This window comes from Pseudorasbora parva, chromosome 10, assembly GCF_024679245.1.
Source record: "Pseudorasbora parva isolate DD20220531a chromosome 10, ASM2467924v1, whole genome shotgun sequence".
NCBI classification, from domain to species: domain Eukaryota; kingdom Metazoa; phylum Chordata; class Actinopteri; order Cypriniformes; family Gobionidae; genus Pseudorasbora; species Pseudorasbora parva.
In genome coordinates, this window is record NC_090181.1 from 40,602,007 (window position 1) to 40,617,716 (window position 15,710).

General features: G+C 39.9%; 1 protein-coding gene and 1 non-coding gene across 5 annotated transcripts in view; one reads left to right on the forward strand and one right to left on the reverse strand.

Moving 5' to 3' along the window:
* Positions 1-15,710, reverse strand: part of LOC137091585 (connector enhancer of kinase suppressor of ras 3-like) — a 105,118-nt gene that overhangs the window by 14,657 nt on the left and 74,751 nt on the right. For 3 of the 4 annotated variants that reach the window (XM_067456153.1, XM_067456157.1, XM_067456155.1), the window contains 2 exons: positions 15,152-15,189; positions 13,198-13,243 (listed from right to left, as the gene is read on the reverse strand). In XM_067456153.1, coding sequence (XP_067312254.1) covers positions 13,198-13,243; positions 15,152-15,189 — 84 coding nt within the window. The remainder of the gene's footprint in view (positions 1-13,197; positions 13,244-15,151; positions 15,190-15,710) is intronic. The other variant, XM_067456154.1, reaches the window with a different exon arrangement.
* trnaa-agc (transfer RNA alanine (anticodon AGC)) lies at positions 12,825-12,899 on the forward strand. The gene has a single exon. It is a non-coding gene; the product is annotated as a tRNA-Ala (tRNA).

Below are 15,710 nucleotides of genomic sequence, written 5' to 3' on the forward strand. Positions count from 1 at the left end.
ATATATATATATATATATATATATATATATATATATATATATATATATATATATATATATATATATATATATATATATTTAAAAAAAATTAGATTAACTTTTGTTATAGACCAAATACTTATTGTCCACCGTAATTTGCAAATAAATTCATTTAAAATAAGACAACGTGATTTTCTGGATTTTTTTCTCATTTTGTCTCTCATAGTTGAAGTGTACCTATGATGAAAATTACAGGCCTCTCTCATCCTTTTAAGTGGGAGAACTTGCACAATTGGTGGCTGGCTAAATACATTTTTTGCCCCACTGTATTTATGTCACTCAAACAAAGATATGTTTAATGAAATCTGAACGATTTCAGAATGCGCAACTACTAAGAGATAAAACTAATCCATATGAATTAAATGGTTTATTCCCAATTTTCTGAAGAGACACGATCACTTTATATGATGAACAGATTTAATAAACCGGTAGGCTTTTATTCACATATAAGCTAAAAAAAATATGAAGAAACAAATCATTACCGGCATGCAAAAAAATCTTCTTCACAGGTAAAATTAAACAAATTGCTAATTACAGCATTGAACTAAAAATGTAAAGCCTGTACAAATACTAGAAATGGTAAAATAATGGAAATAATTGGGAATCGTGTAACAAACAGTACACAAATGTTTTTTTATTGTAACTTTTAAGTCGTTTTTGTCACTTGTTGTTTTGGCTGTTTTACTTCATGTTCTCATTTAATATGATGTCATTACGTTACTGTCTTGCCGCCAGCCAATCGCTGCACTGCTGATCATGGTTTTGAGTATCAATAAATCTGCTCTTTCCAATGAACACAAGAACGTGCAGTAATCTCAGACAAATTAATCCAGATATTTTAATCAAATTAAATCACGAGTAATAATGGGAGTAATAAATGGGAATATTCATAATAATATCCAGACTTTCACTAAAATATAAAATTCACTAAAATATGTCTTCTACAGAGGCAAAATATTGATTCTGGGTCTTGGGAGGATATTTTTTGTCTCGTGCAGAGTGAATATGTCACTTCCGAAACTTTGCAGTATACTATTGGCCGTCGGTCCTCTGTCGCACATGAAGTCGCAGTTACAAAACTTACAAAACGCGTGACTGTCCCCCACCTGCTCCTCTTCAGAAAATTACATTCGCTGTCCCATTGATCAAGGTATTTCCACAAGGGTTTGGGTTTTTTTGCCAGGAGTGCCTTCCGTCTCTATCGTTACGTCCATCATCTCTGTTTTGTTTTTTCCTCGCGTTGTCACTTGTCATCTGAACTCACACAAACCTCGCGACAACGGCCACAGGCTACTGCACATGGCAGTTATCGCGAGGCTAGTTACAGAGCTCAGATTGGAAATGTTTTAGTTTTTTTTACTCCGGTATTATTATTTTTTAATAACGCAGGTTAAAATACGGGAGATTTACGGGAAAATACAAATACGGGAGGATGGCGGGAAAGAAGGGTAAATACGGGACTTTCCCGGCCAAAACTGGATACTTGACAGGTATGCCATAGAGAGATTTGAAAATTCTGATTCGAATGTGTAAATCTTTAGTCGGGGACACCCCTAGACTGTAGCCTCAAAAGCAAATCCAAGATTGCTCACTAAAATGCTGTTGCTTTGTTAAAAACCTCTGATTATACATCGTGTTCGAGAGATATTACAACTAACGTTATATCGGGATTGGCTACATTAATCAAACGCTGCAAAAACACATAGTGATAGATGCATTTGACGCTCCCCAGAGCGCAAACACAAGTTTCGCCAATATATTATTCCAGTTTCAACTGCTTTTGCTTGAGTTTGAGGGAGCTTAGCTCTAGCACACCTTAGAACTGGGCCTGGAGTGAGGTATGAAGAATGGACCCCTGTTCCTGCTGTGTTCCCGATCCTTGTTTGTTTCTATGGTTATTGATTATGTTAAGCACCTGTCTCTAGTTCTGTTCCGAGTCCTCTCATGAGGGAGCTCGGAGGCATTTAAGGACGAGCGACACCAGTCAAGGAAGAGAGAGGACCAAGCCTGGACTTTATGTAGAGTTTTGTTTATGTTTTGTTATGTGTGTGCGGGAAGTCGTCAGTGAGGGGCTGCCCGCGGTTTACTTCCGTTTTGTTTATTTAATAAAAGTTGTTGAATGTTTGCCGGTTCCCGCCTCCTTCCTTCCCATCTAAGAACTTTATTACAGTATACATTTTGTAATTTATCAGCGTTTCGTCCACACGGATCCGGCATTTTGCAAGCATGAATCCAATATTTTATGAAACCGGGTCCCAGAGTGAATAAATCTAAAAACGTCAATCTTCCGTTTTCGTGTGTACAGCCAATCCGTAGGCCTATATTGTGCGAAACGGTGATGTCATCACACTACGTCCAGCACGGTGAAAGAGTTAAGGGATACTCACGCATTTGGCGTGACACACACGCTTTCAGGCGTCACGCTCTCACGCTGCCCAGCTTAATCTCACGCCAAATTGCCAAACCTGCTTTTTATATTAAACAAAGCTAGGCCTATATATTTTATTAATATTATTATTATGATTATTATTAAGTCTTAATGCGAAATTCAAACAATAAATAGCGTTTTGGCGCTAATTAAAGTCAGAGGCGTTGAAAAGCGGAGTGGCAACATGCTCTCATCTACCGGCGGCGCGCGCAGTCACGTGGTACATGGAGCGCTCAATACTTCTAGCGCGGTGTCAATGCATTTGAATGGCTTAACACACAACAAACAAGGTACACAACAGTTTCACTCTACAGATGTTTGCAGCAAGTTTTGTTAAACAGTACAGCTTAGTGTGCATTGATTATTAAGTCAGCCATATTCACTGGATCGTTTTATTATGGAGAGTGAAAGAGAACATTGTTGACATACATTTTATTCTTGTATTTAGCCCTCAGGTATTCCTTACTAATTGGTCAAACTAATACCCATTGATGGTCAAATGTGACCATACACCGTAACTATTTTTCAATCAAATAAGTGTTCTATATTTTAGCTCAATAATGTTTATTTAATATTTTGAAGAGATCTTTTGGTAGGCTACTAAATTCTACTTGTGCAATAATTATAGTCAATTAATGACCACTTAAAATATATTTCTTCTAATATTTTCATTATTTATATTTCAATTTGTGTAGTAATTGAGGTTAAAATAGAGAATTCTAATTTAAAGAGGTAAATTAGAGTCATTTTGTTGCTTAAAAAATAATAATGTTAATTTGTAATGCCATTACCCTTATGGCTCTTTAAAGGGTCATGAAACCCTTCAACTAAACAACTACATTTTTGAAATTTTAACAGAGGTATGTGTTGTACATCATTGAACATAATGTTAGAATAAAAAGCCTATACATATATCTAATCTAGTTCTTCAAAAACAGTCTTGCATTTGAATAAATATTTAGATCAAACACTAGATTTCTTTAAATGTGAAATTTTAAAACGTTAATATACTTTTAGTGAATAATGATACTTATATAAGCACAAGTGAATATTAATAAATGCAAGCACATATAATTTGACCGTTTCAAATAGAAACGTTTCAAATAGTGCTAAAACAAACTAATTTTCCTTATTATGTATATACTACATATGAATTGATACTAAATTAAATTTGAAATAGGACCCCCCCCCCCCCAGTCTCTCCCCTCCACCCCCGCAAAAAAAATCCCACTCCAACCTGAACATAAAAGTTGGCAACCCTGTGCACACATCAATATCGCCTCATTTAATTACCGTATCTGCATTATTGTAAGGATAGGTTTAGGGTTGTGGTAGGTGTAGGTGCTTATAAAACACATCTGTTAAGTAGCAAATGTATTTATTGTTATTTTATTGTGAGATTTTGCCAACTCCTACTGCTATGCCCCTTCTAGCCACAACTCTTCTTCTCTGGTTTTAGTGTATTTGTGTGGCAGAATTACAGCGCCACACACTGGCCTGGCATGCAAACTACATCATTTTTTAGTTTGTTTCGGTAATCTCGTTTGGACGCAGATATTTCTTGAAACGAGGAAAAAAATAAATCGGATTGGGAAAGCTCTGGCTTCGTATGGACAGGGCCTTAGTCCCTTGTCTAATGTTACTGTTATGTTTTAGCTTTGTTTTCCCTGGTGTTCATTAAAAGTGAGTTTAATCCTTTTCTTGGATTCTCCCTTGGATTAACACAGTTTAGCACTTGTAACAACCGGTGATATTAGAATTTCGGAAGCATAGAATTCACGAAACATTTTTTTTATTTTATTTTGTTTGATTAGGTGTTTGATACAGAAAATTAAAACAATAGAGAATATATAATTCTCAGTCATTATTCCTCATTCTCTGTCATTATTAATATTGTATTACTCCATGTATTATGTATTGTGCCATTATGTTGTTTGCAATGTTGACTGGGCAAGCTCAGTTAAAATAATCTTAAATTTTAGCTGGACTGTAATCATATGGCACAGGTCAAATGGCTATAGACTTTAATAAACAGAATATACATTTGAATGAAGCGTATATTTTCTCATCCAACATCAACTTGTTTTTTGCTGTATTAAAGAGTTACCAGAACTAACCACCAGAGGTCGCCAAGGTCCAGAAGTGGATGTTCCTCTTTTAATGTACCAAGAAAACAATATCACCCATAATATTCTGATATTGTCAGTGCTTTGAAAAATATTGGTGAAATGTGCAATGTTTAAAACCACATTTCTTTCTCCAACAAAGCCCATTTTTTCAATGTCTTTGTAATGAACTAAAATGGTGTCCATGTGATTGAGAAACCCCTATCTTGGCTGTCTCAGACTTCATGCGATTAACTCAGGATTCAACTATGGATCATTTCTCACAATGCTCTGCACAGGTGATTATCACACCACCTAAATAAATCTCCCCCTGAGGGACGGCCATGTCGCTGCCCGGCACAGAGGGCCCATTCTTCTGCTCTGTCTGTGTAATGTTTCTCAAAGCAAGAGCGGCTTATAACAGTGTTTCTCACTGAGAGGAGGCTGGCACCAGCATGACCATAAGCCATTGTCTAGAAAAAGCCTTGTTTCATTTAAATGCCCACTTTAAAGAGGTGGTTGCATGCAATTTCACTTGAATTTCGCTTGAGCATAAACAGTATCTGAAAGTTTAATGCAAACGGAGATATTGTCTTTTAAAGTTATCGCAGTTTATTGCCTACAAAAACGGCCGGTTTGCACTACAACAAGCTTCTTCCCGGGTTGGTGACATCATAAACCCTTGCTAGTCACCACAGATGTGACTTCTGCCCGTAATGGTAAGGGGCGTGTTGTTTCCGGCAATGTGCTTGGCACTTCAGCCAATAAAAATACAGGAAACTACATTTGGCCATCTAACCAATCTAAGCCGTTTAAAGGACAGTAGAGACAGCGGTGTGGAATAAAGGTCAAATATAAGATAAACACAGCATTCAAAAAAAGTATAAAGACATGTTATACTGCACCCCATAAACACAATCAAGAAAAAAAACACGGAACCACCCCTTTAAGAACTTTCGAGAACACGCATTCACACTCAAAATATATCTGATATTTTGATTCGCTGGTCTCATATTATATCATTTGGGTTTGAACCGTGGTCCGCTTGCGTCATCAAGCTGCAGTCACGTATAGTTTCTAGTTAACAGCTATGGAGGAAAAGGCGCCAAAATTTGTTTCCATTTGTTTCCAAAGCTCTGTTGAAGAATGTACTGCAGATTTCGAAAGAACACAGGAGTCTTATTTCTTTTGAAGGCAGGCAGAAATGAGATATACACTCTGTTGAAACGCATATGCTGGTTAGGTATGTTATGAAGCATGGCAGCTGGTTTGAGCCAGTTTAAGTCGGTCAAGTGCTGGTCCTAAGAAACAAGCTCCGGCTCAGGACCAGCTAAAACCAGCTGACATGCTTCGAAACATACCTAACCAGCATAAGCGTTTCAACAGAGCATTCTCTCTGCTTGCAGTGTGTCAGTCACACTTGTCAGGAAAGACAGTGAGAACACAGATTTTATGGGTTAGTTGTAACACATGATTTAACACTTTCCACACATGCCAGGATGACGAAACTTCATGTATTTACTAGTTGCTATATCAACATTATTTAGAGAAAAAATTGCCCCAAAATTGAAAAAATCTTTGGAAGATATAATTTCACTGATCATTTATTTAACCATTACAAAATAAAATTTCTTATTTAAGTTTATTTTTCATCTCTGTTTTTAGTGTTTTTTTATTATTATTTTAGAATAGGACAAATCTGATATTATTGTAATCTTATTTGTGTTATTTAACATTTGAGATTGTTCTTTAAAGCTGATGTAACAGCAAAGACACGAGCCGCGGTTAAAAGTTGCACAGATGGAGTGTGTTTTTGTCACACTGCGTTACAATGAGCCCCTATTAGAACTACGCTAACATATTCTATACTTTTATGAATTCTTTTGAGAAACCATGAGAAAAGGGTGAGTCAATGTTCACTCACACTCACAATGTCAAACTCAAAAATGTTTATATTTTTAACGATTAAAAAATGCCATTTTATTTAAAAAAGTAAATAATTGTATTTTATTGACAAAATATTTAAGTTTGTCTATTTTTTTGATTATATCAGGCAACATTTTAAGCTGTCATTTGGTCATGTTACAATGTTCCCTATGGGGCATGTCACTTCACTTTCTTTCTTTGGGGCTAAATCAAGGGGGAAAAAGTACAGTGTATTAATTAAACAAAACCACATCATTTTACTAGACGTGTGAAACTTTGTGCCCCGCTCACCACCCTTTTCGGCTGACTAGGGATCGGTTCGAGAATGAACCTCATTGGTTCTTGCTGAAGCTCAAACATGCTGCATAACACGAGAATGAACCTCATTGGTTCTTGCTGAAGCTCAAACGTGCTGCATAACACGAGAATGAACCTCATTGGTTCTTGCGAAGCTCAAACGTGCTGCGTATCACGAGAATGAACCTCATTGGTTCTTGCGAAGCTTAAACGTGCTGCGTAACACAAGAATGAACCTCATTGGTTCTTGCGAAGCTCAAACGTGCTGCGTAACACAAGAATGAACCGCATTGGTTCTTGCGAAGCTCAAACGTGCTGCGTAACACAAGAATGAACCTCATTGGTTCTTGCGAAGCTTAAACGTGCTGCGTAACACAAGAATGAACCTCATTGGTTCTTGCGAAGCTCAAACGTGCTGCGTAACACAAGAATGAACCGCATTGGTTCTTGCGAAGCTTAAACGTGCTGCGTAACACAAGAATGAACCGCATTGGTTCTTGCGAAGCTTAAACGTGCTGCGTAACACAAGAATGAACCTCATTGGTTCTTGCGAAGCTCAAACGTGCTGCGTAACACAAGAATGAACCGCATTGGTTCTTGCGAAGCTTAAACGTGCTGCGTAACACAAGAATGAACCGCATTGGTTCTTGCGAAGCTTAAACGTGCTGCGTAACACGAGAATGAACCTCATTGGTTCTTGCGAAGCTCAAACGTGCTGCGTAACACAAGAATGAACCTCATTGGTTCTTGCTGAAGCTCAAACGTGCTGCATAACACGAGAATGAACCTCATTGGTTCTTGCGAAGCTCAAACGTGCTGCGTATCACGAGAATGAACCTCATTGGTTCTTGCGAAGCTTAAACGTGCTGCGTAACACAAGAATGAACCTCATTGGTTCTTGCGAAGCTCAAACGTGCTGCGTAACACAAGAATGAACCTCATTGGTTCTTGCGAAGCTCAAACGTGCTGCGTAACACAAGAATGAACCTCATTGGTTCTTGCGAAGCTTAAACGTGCTGCGTAACACAAGAATGAACCGCATTGGTTCTTGCGAAGCTCAAACGTGCTGCGTAACACAAGAATGAACCGCATTGGTTCTTGCGAAGCTTAAACGTGCTGCGTAACACAAGAATGAACCTCATTGGTTCTTGCGAAGCTTAAACGTGCTGCGTAACACGAGAATGAACCTCATTGGTTCTTGCGAAGCTCAAACGTGCTGCGTAACACAAGAATGAACCTCATTGGTTCTTGCGAAGCTTAAACGTGCTGCGTAACACGAGAATGAACCTCATTGGTTCTTGCTGAAGCTCAAACGTGCTGCATAACACGAGAATGAACCTCATTGGTTCTTGCTGAAGCTCAAACGTGCTGCGTAACACAAGAATGAACCTCATTGGTTCTTGCGAAGCTTAAACGTGCTGCGTAACACGAGAATGAACCTCATTGGTTCTTGCTGAAGCTCAAACGTGCTGCGTAACACAAGAATGAACCTCATTGGTTCTTGCGAAGCTCAAACGTGCTGCGTAACACAAGAATGAACCTCATTGGTTCTTGCTGAAGCTCAAACGTGCTGCGTAACACGAGAATGAACCTCATTGGTTCTTGCTGAAGCTCAAACGTGCTGCATAACACGAGAATGAACCTCATTGGTTCTTGCTGAAGCTCAAACGTGCTGCGTAACACAAGAATGAACCGCATTGGTTCTTGCGAAGCTTAAACGTGCTGCGTAACACAAGAATGAACCTCATTGGTTCTTGCGAAGCTCAAACGTGCTGCGTAACACAAGAATGAACCGCATTGGTTCTTGCGAAGCTTAAACGTGCTGCGTAACACAAGAATGAACCGCATTGGTTCTTGCGAAGCTTAAACGTGCTGCGTAACACAAGAATGAACCTCATTGGTTCTTGCGAAGCTCAAACGTGCTGCGTAACACAAGAATGAACCTCATTGGTTCTTGCTGAAGCTCAAACGTGCTGCGTAACACGAGAATGAACCTCATTGGTTCTTGCTGAAGCTCAAACGTGCTGCATAACACGAGAATGAACCTCATTGGTTCTTGCTGAAGCTCAGACGTGCTGCGTAACACGAGAATGAACCTCATTGGTTCTTGCTGAAGCTCAAACGTGCTGCATAACACGAGAATGAACCTCATTGGTTCTTGCTGAAGCTCAAACGTGCTGCATAACACGAGAATGAACCTCATTGGTTCTTGCTGAAGCTCAAACGTGCTGCGTAACACAAGAATGAACCGCATTGGTTCTTGCGAAGCTTAAACGTGCTGCGTAACACAAGAATGAACCTCATTGGTTCTTGCGAAGCTCAAACGTGCTGCGTAACACAAGAATGAACCGCATTGGTTCTTGCGAAGCTTAAACGTGCTGCGTAACACAAGAATGAACCGCATTGGTTCTTGCGAAGCTTAAACGTGCTGCGTAACACAAGAATGAACCTCATTGGTTCTTGCGAAGCTCAAACGTGCTGCGTAACACAAGAATGAACCTCATTGGTTCTTGCTGAAGCTCAAACGTGCTGCGTAACACGAGAATGAACCTCATTGGTTCTTGCTGAAGCTCAAACGTGCTGCATAACACGAGAATGAACCTCATTGGTTCTTGCTGAAGCTCAGACGTGCTGCGTAACACGAGAATGAACCTCATTGGTTCTTGCTGAAGCTCAAACGTGCTGCATAACACGAGAATGAACCTCATTGGTTCTTGCTGAAGCTCAAACGTGCTGCATAACACGAGAATGAACCTCATTGGTTCTTGCTGAAGCTCAAACGTGCTGCATAACACGAGAATGAACCTCATTGGTTCTTGCTGAAGCTCAAACGTGCTGCGTAACACAAGAATGAACCTCATTGGTTCTTGCTGAAGCTCAAACGTGCAGCGTAACACGAGAACGAACCTCATTGGTTCTTGCGAAGCTCAAACGTGCTGCGTAACACGAGAATGAACCGCATTGGTTCTTGCGAAGCTCAAACGTGCTGCGTAACACAAGAATGAACCGCATTGGTTCTTGCGAAGCTCAAACGTGCTGCGTAACACAAGAATGAACCTCATTGGTTCTTGCGAAGCTTAAACGTGCTGCGTAACACGAGAATGAACCTCATTGGTTCTTGCGAAGCTCAAACGTGCTGCGTAACACAAGAATGAACCTCATTGGTTCTTGCGAAGCTTAAACGTGCTGCGTAACACAAGAATGAACCTCATTGGTTCTTGCTGAAGCTCAAACGTGCTGCATAACACGAGAATGAACCTCATTGGTTCTTGCTGAAGCTCAAACGTGCTGCGTAACACAAGAATGAACCTCATTGGTTCTTGCGAAGCTCAAACGTGCTGCATAACACGAGAATGAACCTCATTGGTTCTTGCGAAGCTCAAACGTGCTGCGTAACACAAGAATGAACCTCATTGGTTCTTGCGAAGCTTAAACGTGCTGCGTAACACGAGAATGAACCTCATTGGTTCTTGCTGAAGCTCAAACGTGCTGCATAACACGAGAATGAACCTCATTGGTTCTTGCTGAAGCTCAAACGTGCTGCATAACACGAGAATGAACCTCATTGGTTCTTGCGAAGCTCAGACGTGCTGCGTAACACAAGAATGAACCTCATTGGTTCTTGCGAAGCTCAAACGTGCTGCGTAACACAAGAAAGAACCTCATTGGTTCTTGCTGAAGCTCAAGCGTGCTGCGTAACACAAGAATGAACCTCATTGGTTCTTGCTGAAGCTCAAACGTGCTGCATAACACAAGAATGAACCGCATTGGTTCTTGCGAAGCTCAAACGTGCTGCGTAACACAAGAATGAACCGCATTGGTTCTTGCGAAGCTCAAACGTGCTGCGTAACACAAGAATGAACCTCATTGGTTCTTGCGAAGCTTAAACGTGCTGCGTAACACGAGAATGAACCTCATTGGTTCTTGCGAAGCTCAAACGTGCTGCGTAACACAAGAATGAACCTCATTGGTTCTTGCGAAGCTCAAACGTGCTGCGTAACACAAGAATGAACCTCATTGGTTCTTGCGAAGCTTAAACGTGCTGCGTAACACAAGAATGAACCTCATTGGTTCTTGCTGAAGCTCAAACGTGCTGCATAACACGAGAATGAACCTCATTGGTTCTTGCTGAAGCTCAAACGTGCTGCGTAACACAAGAATGAACCTCATTGGTTCTTGCGAAGCTCAAACGTGCTGCATAACACGAGAATGAACCTCATTGGTTCTTGCGAAGCTCAAACGTGCTGCGTAACACAAGAATGAACCTCATTGGTTCTTGCGAAGCTTAAACGTGCTGCGTAACACAAGAATGAACCTCATTGGTTCTTGCTGAAGCTCAAACGTGCTGCGTAACACAAGAATGAACCTCATTGGTTCTTGCGAAGCTTAAACGTGCTGCGTAACACGAGAATGAACCTCATTGGTTCTTGCTGAAGCTCAAACGTGCTGCATAACACGAGAATGAACCTCATTGGTTCTTGCTGAAGCTCAAACGTGCTGCATAACACGAGAATGAACCTCATTGGTTCTTGCGAAGCTCAGACGTGCTGCGTAACACAAGAATGAACCTCATTGGTTCTTGCGAAGCTCAAACGTGCTGCGTAACACAAGAAAGAACCTCATTGGTTCTTGCTGAAGCTCAAGCGTGCTGCGTAACACAAGAATGAACCTCATTGGTTCTTGCTGAAGCTCAAACGTGCTGCATAACACGAGAATGAACCTCATTGGTTCTTGCGAAGCTCAAACGTGCTGCATAACACAAGAATGAACCTCATTGGTTCTTCCTGAAGCTCAAACGTGCTGCATAACACAAGAATGAACCTCATTGGTTCTTGCTGAAGCTCAAACGTGCTGCATAACACGAGAATGAACCTCATTGGTTCTTGCTGAAGCTCAAACGTGCTGCATAACACGAGAATGAACCTCATTGGTTCTTGCTGAAGCTCAAACGTGCTGCATAACATGAGAATGAACCTCATTGGTTCTTGCTGAAGCTCAAACGTGCTGCGTAACATGAGAATGAACCTCATTGGTTCTTGCTGAAGCTCAAACATGCTGCGTAACACGAGAATGAACCTCATTGGTTCTTGCTGAAGCTCAAACGTGCTGCGTAACATGAGAATGAACCTCATTGGTTCTTGCTGAAGCTCAAACGTGCTGCGTAACATGAGAATGAACCTCATTGGTTCTTGCGAAGCTTAAACGTGCTGCGTAACACGAGAATGAACCTCATTGGTTCTTGCTGAAGCTCAAACGTGCTGCGTAACATGAGAATGAACCTCATTGGTTTTCACACATCAAGTGAACATGCTTGAGCTTCTGTTTACCACAACTGATGTGTGAGTAGATCATGTTTATATGTGAATAAAAGCCCAATTTCAATCTGTTCGTCATATAAAGCAAACTCTCTTTATGAACTTTTTGAAAGGTTGATTTGTCAGTCGTGTATAGCTGTCAGTGGAGGGACAAAAAGCTCTCCGATTTAATCAAAAAGATCTTCACTTGTGTCCTGAAGCTGAACGAAAGTCTTACGGGTTTGGACCGACATGAGGGCGAGTAAATGATGACAGAATTTTCATTTTGGGGTGAACTATCCCTTTACACAGAAGATACACAGAACCTTTCCACTGCACAGAATGTTCTTTATAGCTGAAGGAGATTCTTTAGATTAGAAGTTCTTTTTTTAAAAGAACTGTTCACCCAAAGGTTCTTTGGGGAATAAAAATGGCTCTTCTATGGCATTAATGCAAAAAAAAAAAAAAAAACAAACAAACATTTGTAACCTTTATTTTTAAAGTGTGAATGTATTACAGCTTAATATCTGTCAATGGAAGTTCACTCTGTGTGTTGAGTTCAGCATAAAATATGGGTTGGAGAATGAAAATGAAATAATAATGGATAGGTTTTCTATCAGAATTAGAGGACTGTTTGGATAAACATGTATTGTGTGCATGGATATTTGGAATACCGTGACTTGTTGAGTTTATAGAGTACGTACTATACGGAAAGCCGCTATAGTACATATAGCGGCTTTCCTGTAGCTCAACTAGTAGAGCGTGGCGCTAGCAACGCCAAGGTCATGGGTTCGATTCCCAGGGAAAGCAAGAACTGACAATAATGTAAAATGTGTACCTTGAATGCAATGTAAGTCGCTTTGGATAAAAGCGTCTGCCAAATGCGTAAATGTAAATGTTTGGAGTGAGTGATTTTAGACATGTTTAATATAAACCCTGATACAAACATTTTGCAAACTGTAGTGTTCGTTCAGATATTCCCTTATAAAATGAAGGCAAAATAATTCACTTGTCTGCACAGATTTTCAGCTCACTATATGAAAAAAGCTAAAAAGATTTTGGAAAACGGTTATAATTGCTCTAAAGCATGTACAGATGTGGTTCTTACCGCTTGAGAGAACGACCAGGATCGCATGGCACTGTTGCTGTACCTGCTGGGGAGATGATGACGGATTTAATACAGGAACAGGCATGGCAAAATAAACTGTCTGAAGCTAAAATAACAGAACACAAACTTATGGCAAGTAAAAAATCACTGGGCAAATGAAATCCAAATGCACAAAAAGTTTCCTTAACCTCATATATTTTCATATGTTGTTATATACTGTACCCTGTGGTTTATGAAATGTGGCTTTTGTGTCTGTGTAAACAGATGTATTCAATGAAATACTCACTGTATTCAATATCTAACATACAATTCATTTAATCTGTTCTTTGTTTTTTTAAGGATTCATGCATTATGCACGCCTTTTCATTGCTTTTACGTAGGTTAAAGAGCAATAGTAAATTACATAAAAAGCCCCAAAATTGATATAATTCAAAGATATTGTATTATAATATTGTGGCAGAATAAATCATTGAATAGACATTACAACTAGCTTGCGAAGTAAATATATAAAAATACAGATGAGGCATAACATTATTTTGTTGGTCCCCCTTTTGCTGCCAAACCAGCCCTGACCCGTCGAGGCAGTGACTCCACTAGACCCCTGAAGGTGTACTGTGGTATCTGACACCAAGATGTAAGCAGCATATCCTTTAAGTCCCATAAGTTGCAAGTTGGGGCCTTCATGGATCGGACTTGTTTGTTCAGCACATCCCACAGACGCTCGATCAGATTGAGATCTGGGGAATTTGGAGTCTAAGTCAACACCTCAAACTCACTGTGCTCCTCAAACCATTCCTGAACCATTTTTGCTTTGTGGCAGAGCGCATTATCCTGCCGAAAGAGCCACAGCCACCAGGGAATACCGTTTCCATGACGTGTCAAAGTAACCCGACCAGACAACATTGCTTAACGCAAGCGGCTGTGCAGCCCCATACACAACAAACTGCGATGCACTGTGTATTCTGACACCTTTCTATCAGAACCAGCATTAACTTCTTGAGCAATATAAGATACAATAGATCGTCTGTTTGATCGGACCACACAGGCCAGCCTTCACTCTCCACGTGCATCAGTGAGCCTTGGCCACCCATGACCCTGTCTCCGGTTCTCCACTGTTCCTTCCTTGGAGCACTTTTGACAGATACTGACCACTGCAGACCGGGAACACCCCACAAGAGCTCCAGTTTAGGAGATGCTCTGATCCAGTCGTCTAGCCATCACAATTTGGCCCTTGTCAAACTCGCTCAAATCCTCACATTTGCCCATTTGTCCTGCTTCTAACACATCAACTTTGAGGACAAAATGTTCAGTTGCTGCCTAATATATCCCCCACCCACTAATAAAAGATCTAGGCTGTCAAGACTAAGCCATGTAACTAAAAACCCACTGCCCAATTTTCAAAGTTATCTAGGCAATTTCATTAAGTTACTTTTTCTTTTTTTTTCAACACACATTACACATTTTTCTTTCTTAAATAATAAATCACTCAATTAACGCAGGAACTACAGTTTCAAATACACACAAAGTTGCTTTTTAACTTGGAACCATGCATTTATGTGGTAAAAGGTCCACTGATTTTATCCTACAGTGTGTAACATTGTACTACTGCGTTTCATCACGGCTGGTACATTTAGCCTATGGCATTTAAAGCTATGCCAAACATGTAACTATTATGAAATAAATCATATACTGTCTCAGAAAATGTATAATAAGCAACCTCCACATGTAACGGTTAATGTTCCAGTACTTGGGGTTGTCTCTTTTTGGTCCATGGGGAATTTAAACCGTCACCACACTATTGCATGCCGAAAATACACATAATGGAGCAGCAAGGCCACAGAGCATCTCGCATCCTGGCAGCAAGAGCACATTCCTGATAACTGAGCATAAACTGGTGGAGCTCATTTCTTCCTGTGCTTTTTGATGGACATTGCTCATTTAGTTCTGCACCCACCTGTTGATGAAAGCGCTGTTGGAGGCCCAGTCAGGATCCTGTGGCAGGACATAAAGAGCAGTTAATGCATGTGTTAACAAGGACAAGGACACTGATCCCTACTGACTTTTCTGAGCATTTGTAACTTTTCAACATTTAATTATTATATTTTTTTTTTTTTACATTTTAACAATGAGTTCTTGTAGATGTGGATGGCCTCGTAAGCTACAGTTTTTGCTGACTAAATATGCAAGACAAGGTTCTAGGCAAAAGGTGTTATATTCACATGCATCACTCGCAAAACGTGCCTCATATTTATCTATACATAATATAAAATAATGTTAATAATTCAAAATATAATATAATTCAAAGAGTGATTCAAATTCCATGCAAATCTAGAGGACATGGCTTGTTACTTTGCTCAGCAAAGATCAATGCATTTCTTCAATAAAAATACATTTCATTGAGCGTTTTGCTAACAAGCTTTTTTAGTTTATGTGAAATAGGGTAATGCAGTAAATATGGAATCATTTAAAAGGGTCAGTATGAAAATATTAGGGTAAGTTGGATTGATAGATAA